The sequence below is a fragment of the Salmo trutta genome, chromosome 20 (assembly GCF_901001165.1).
Source record: "Salmo trutta chromosome 20, fSalTru1.1, whole genome shotgun sequence".
Taxonomy (NCBI): Eukaryota; Metazoa; Chordata; class Actinopteri; order Salmoniformes; family Salmonidae; genus Salmo; species Salmo trutta.
In genome coordinates, this window is record NC_042976.1 from 52,922,529 (window position 1) to 52,928,322 (window position 5,794).

At 41.4% G+C, this 5,794-nt stretch overlaps 1 protein-coding gene across 2 annotated transcripts; it reads left to right on the top strand.

Moving 5' to 3' along the window:
* The first annotated feature begins 485 nt into the window (after window positions 1-485).
* LOC115156232 (G-protein coupled receptor 183) lies at window positions 486-4,767 on the top strand. 2 transcript variants are annotated; one of them, XM_029703665.1, is made up of 4 exons: window positions 486-644; window positions 949-1,305; window positions 3,840-4,354; window positions 4,543-4,767. In XM_029703665.1, the coding sequence occupies exons 2-4, from the start codon at window positions 954-956 to the stop codon at window positions 4,705-4,707; spliced, it is 1,032 nt and encodes a 343-aa protein (XP_029559525.1). In that variant the 5' UTR covers window positions 486-644; window positions 949-953; the 3' UTR covers window positions 4,708-4,767. The 2 variants fall into 2 exon arrangements, with proteins under 2 accessions (XP_029559525.1, XP_029559526.1); XM_029703666.1 differs by having other exon boundaries at window positions 486-1,305.
* Window positions 4,768-5,794: the final 1,027 nt, after the last annotated feature.

The window sequence follows — 5,794 nt, forward strand, 5'->3', positions numbered from 1 at the left end:
ATTATGGTGTTGAATGCTAAGCAGTAGTCAATGAATAGCATTCTCACATAGGTGTTCCTTTTATCCAGGTGTGAAAGGGCAGTGTGGAATGCAATAGAGATTGCATCATCTGTGGATCTGTTGGGGCGGTATGCAAATTGGAGTGGGTCCAGGGTTCCTAGGATAATGGTGTTGATGTTACATATGACCATTCTTTCAAAGCACTTCATGGCTACAGGTGTGAGTGCTATGGGTAATAATTAATACTTATGTAATCCTTGTTACCTACGTACATTTTTCTAGTTGGCTGCATTTTTCTTACTTGGTTATCAAATAAAACAAATAACAGTTCTAAAAACCTTACTCATAAAATACCATTACTGTCGTTAAGAAGAACATACTAAATCCTTACAGTGTTTAACTTAATCGCAAACACTGCTACTTTGAAAAGTGTTTGACTGGTTGTGACAAAAACTGTAACTCTGCACTACCTCTGACAGGAATGACAAAGATCTGATGAAGAAAGTGAGGGTGGGATTTGCAGCACAGTCATTCTCTTCAGAAGTGTTTATAAACAGTCCTCCAAGTCACTTTACTTTCAAACACCAGAGTTAACAGACTGCCTTGGAAAACAGGTGAAACGCTAAAGTCTTACACAGGATCTTGTGAGTAGTTTGCGTATTCGTCATTATGTATATACAATCATTTAGATTCAAAGCATAACTCTAATATGCATTCACTGTTGAAGAATACAGTTTTAGCTCTTACTATATTTATTGTTAACGCATGTATTTCTTCATTTATTTTTGTCCCAAATTAAGTTTATTGAATTGAATTAGCTTCAACACAGTTTAAACTCCAGCACACTAGAATTTTCACATTCTTCATTCAGTGTTCAATGGATCTCCAACCAACATTTTACTCAATCGACCTTCATCAGGGTTTCTCAACAGTTTTTTTTCTCAACAGGAGAAATGTCCACCAACATCTCTGTGGACAGGGTGGATTTAAACACCTCTGGCACCAACCTGACGTGTGACTACTTTGTCTACCAAAGAGCTGGTGTGATCATCTTCCCAATCTTCTACTCTCTGGTGTTCCTCATCAGTGTCTGTGGCAACAGTCTGGTCCTGTATGTGACATGTCAGAAGAAGCAGAAGTTGAACTCCACGTCAATCTATATGGTCAACCTGGCTGTGTCTGATGTCCTCTTCACATTGGTACTGCCAGGGAGAGTCACTTACTACATCAGACAGTTTGACTGGCCCTTTGGGGATCTGCTCTGCAGGCTGGCTACCATGCTGTTCTTCTCGAACACATACGCAGGTAAGATGTGTGTGTGTACTGTATGTGAAAAACTGCTTAACACTAGAACCGCCTGGCCTTTCAGAATATAAATACCCGCTAGAGAACATAGCCGGTCTTCCCTTTAGCATATGTACAATATCACGTGCATATCAACCTTTAAGGTGTGCAACATGCTTGATAAATAACAAACTATTGTAAAGGAATAATTGCATGAGAAAATATTAATGGACATATATACATTTAAAAAATAAAATGTATTTGTTTAGATAGAGTCAAGGATATGTTTTGTATTATTCTGCAAAGTCCTAGAAAAAATGTAGGCCAATGTCCTATTTTCATTTCCCTTACAATAAAAACTCTACCGTGTAATCCATTTGATCAACTTTATTTGTAGATCTGATTAGTAATACAGTTATAGTAATTTATTCCAGTTACAGCTTCTTTAGACAAAGTAGAAACGGAAAAGATAATAATAATATAACCAGCCAGGTGTGCTGAAATGTATGTATTCACTACCGTAAGTTGCTCTGGATAAGAGCGTCTGCTAAATGACTAAAATGTAAATGTAAATGTGCGCAGTTTAAATTATTTGATGTATTCCTAAACAAAAGCACCAGCGCATGAACAATTGTAAAGTAATAATTGCGTAAAGAAATATTAGTGGAAATATATTCATGACATAAAAACAGTAATTTGTTGATTGTATCAGACACTGTCTTGTGGCCTTATATCCGTGCCTTAACTCATGACTCAACTGTGTCTCTTTCTGCTTCGGGTCCACAGTTAGTACAGCTTCGGAGCTTTGTGTGAGCATCTCCACAAACAAATCGGTTGCAATGCACACAGTTGTCATGGGCCTGCTTTTGTGTGCACCTGCCGCCTTGACATTGTGTCTTATTTTTCCTGAGTGAGAGCTGTGGTGCTTGGGAAACAGGGAGAGCAGGACCTACTGTCTTGGCAGCCTGCTTGGCGGCTGTAGCTTCCTTCTTGGCGTTCATGTGGTTCTCACAAATCTCACATGCCAGATCCAGTGGGATGCATGGTGCTGAGGATGCAAACACTCTTATTTATTTCTCATATGTACACTTGAGTGTTGCTTTACCACTCTCCATCACTGATGTGGAGTACAGCTCTGCTGGTATGTTGTTTAGCGCAGAGGGTCGCAGCTCCCACCTTTGTTTGTTCACTGCTCCAAGCAGGTTAGCCTTTTTTGCAATAAAGTTGTCTGCCAAGGAAATTGGCATGAATAAGTTGTCCATGGTCACATTTCTGCTTTTGACCATGTAAGACTCACAAGTCTCAAAACCACAGTCTCAGACAGTTGCTCACTCGCTGGCCTGGTTTGATCTTTCCCCTGATATGGAAAGCCATTGAGAAAGTAATTTGTTTTGACGACAAATCAGCGACAAACCAAAACATAACTGAAGTCACGTGCACCATTATCAGTTTCTAGTTCCTATCGCCCATTCATCCATTGATGACAGTATTGAATATTGTAATTTTACATTTGCTATATTAGTCGTTTTTGCTTAGTACTGTGCGAGTGGTCATGTGCATGGACAGCATGGATATTCTTGGAATGGACCTCTTGAATTTTAAGAGTTATTTGACAAGGTGAGTGTCATAGAAATTGCAGAATATGCTCTTTTAGATACTATATAGAAATCACAATGTTTTACCTGCATGTGACTCTGACGGGGGATTTGATAAAGAGATGCTCCTTTCACTGCATCTGTCAATTAGACAATGAGCTCATCTCTTCATGTTCAATTTGACAACTGATACACCTAATATTGTCACTCATCAGATTATTGTCAATGTATTCTTGTCTACAGGCTAACTCTTATTATGTGTGGAATTAGCTTTGGTATAGCCTAGGTCTAGTTCCGTTTGGCCGGCTGTGCAGGCTGATTGGCATCATTTGTTTCCCGCTCATCAACTTGGAATAGAGTTTTGCATTATTCTAAAAGCCTACTGCAACACATAGCATGTTTTCATTTCCCTTATAATACATTAGATTAGTAAGTGAATTAGAGTAAATAAAACAGTCCTGTAACAGCTTATTTTTACAAAGTAAAATGTAAAAGAATGGTATCAACCTGCAGCGGCAACGCTGATGAATAGGCGTAACACAAACTCATCATTACACTACTGTCTTTCTAAATTAAATCAACCTCTTCACCCTCCTTATCATTCAGTTAGGCCTAATTTAAATTCAATTGTGAAGTAAGGTGCACAATTATTGCCCATTCATCCATTTGTCATTCATTCAGTGAGGAGAGACGCACTAGCACCTGGCTGGGTACCAACGTCTTACAGCATATTATTTTGGCGGATTAAGTTAGGAATCGGTGTGAAAAAGACAGGTAGAAAGGCTCTAAATACTTTTCTGTTTGTGATTTCAAAATTCTGACAAATTAGCAGTTTGTATAAAACATGGTACATTTACATTTATGCCTTAGTTTTTGCATGTGTTTGTCAGTCCGTAAGTCTGTCACTTTGTTTACCGGCTGTTATCTTGTTAATTCATCCACCTCTCTCTCTATCACCAGGCATTGCCTTCATGACGTGTATCAGTCTAGACCGGTACCTGGCCATGGTCCATCGCCACAGGCTACAGTACCTGCGGCATATCAAGGTGGTGCGAGGGGTCTGCTGTCTCGTCTGGCTACTGGTGTCTCTGGAAACCTCCCCCATGCTCTTCCGTACCATGCTCCAAGAGCACAGAGGGCGAAGAACCTGCATGGAGTACTTCACCTTTGAGGGTTCTTCAATCACCCCTTACCTTCTCTTCCTGGCCTGTACCGTCTCCTTTTGTCTCCCCTTGCTGGTCATCATTGGGTGTTACACCCAGATCAATCTCAAACTGAGCCGCACAGCCAAACAGAACCCGCTGACAGACCGCTCTGGTTGGAGCCGCAGAACCAACAACATCATCCTCCTCATCCTCCTCACCTTTGTCCTGTGTTTCAGCCCCTACCACCTCAACATCATGCAGTTCATGGTGAGGAAGATGCAAGGCCAGCCCACGTGTGACGAGCTGAGGTTCTTCAAGGCTTCCCTACAGGTAGGACCTTATACTTTAAATTGAATGTCTGTCTGTTAATTGGTATATCTGTTGTTGGTCTGTCAGTGAGGGAGACTCTTGGTGGATCTGTCTGTCTGTCTTTTTAGGGAACTGTGAATTGTCTTCACTTTGTAATACATTAAAATCCTCAACAAAATGTTTTTTAAAAAGGCATTGTGTCCCTGCAGGTTACTGTGTCCGTGATGAACCTTAACTGTTGTCTGGACCCTGTCATCTACTTCTTTGCCATTAAAACGTACAAGCAGAGGATGATGAGTCTGTTTAAGGGCTACCGGTCTACCCCTGTCCCCTCCTCCAAAACCAACACAGATAACAGCAGCAGCAACACCTGAACCTCAACACCTGAGCTACAGCAGTAGGAAGAAACGGGTTATTCTTTATTAAACCAGAAAGAAGATGAAGAAGGCATTGAAGTCAGTGATTGCACCTGGTTGAGTTATGCATCCAGGGTTTGATTTGAGGTGTGCTCATGGGTGTAATAGATTGGGTGCCAAACTGATCATTTTGGTTTGCGAAAGTGAGAAAAGAGTTATCAGGGTAGAACCCATGCTAGAGGTGCTAGGCACTCTAATAGTCTCCAATTAATATGGAGCAGCCTGGTTTGGAGCTTAGATTGAACTAGCAAAACTGCAAACTGTGCCATGAAGGCAGGGTCATAGTACAGTCGTGGCCAAAAGTTATGAGAATGACACAAATATTAATTTTCAAAACGTCTGCTGCCTCAGATTGTATGATGGCAATTTGCATATACTCCAGAATGTTATGAAGAGTGATCATATGAATTGAAATGAATTGCAAAGTCCCTCTTAGCCCTGCAAATGAACTGAATCCCCCAAAAAACACATTTCCACTGCATTTCAGCCCTGCCACAAAAGGACCAGCTGACATCATGTCAGTGAATCTCTCGTTAACACAGGTGTGAGTGTTGACGAGGACAAGGCTGGAGATCAGTCTGTCATGCTGATTGAGTTCGAATAACAGAATCGAAGCTTCGAAAGGAGGTGCTTGGAATCATTGTTCTTCCTCTGTCAATCATGGTTACCTGCAAGGAAACACGTGCCGTCATCATTGCTTTGCACAAAAGGGCTTCACAGGCAAGGATATTGCCATCAGTAAGATTGCACCTAAATCAACCATTTATCGGATCATCAAGAACTTCAAGGAGAGTGGTTCAATTGTTGTGAAGAAGGCTTCACGGCGCCCAAGAAAGTCTAGCAAGTGCCAGGACCAACTCCTAAAGTTGATTCAGCTGCGGGATCGGGGCACCACCAGTACAGAGCTTCCTCAGGAATGGCAGCAGGCAGGTGTGAGTGCATCTGCACGCACAGTGAGACGAAGACTTTTGGAGGATGACCTGGTGTCAAGAAGGGCAGCAAAGAAGCCACTTCTCTCCAGGAAAAACATCAGGGACAGACTGAT

Coding starts and splice junctions, on each gene's coding strand:
- LOC115156232 (XM_029703666.1), top strand. CDS start 954: ATGTCCACCAACATCTCTGTGGACAGGGTGGATTTAAACACCTCTGGC. Junction 1,306..3,839: donor CTTCTCGAACACATACGCAG/GTAAGATGTGTG, acceptor CTCTATCACCAG/GCATTGCCTTCATGACGTGT. Junction 4,355..4,542: donor TCTTCAAGGCTTCCCTACAG/GTAGGACCTTAT, acceptor GTGTCCCTGCAG/GTTACTGTGTCCGTGATGAA.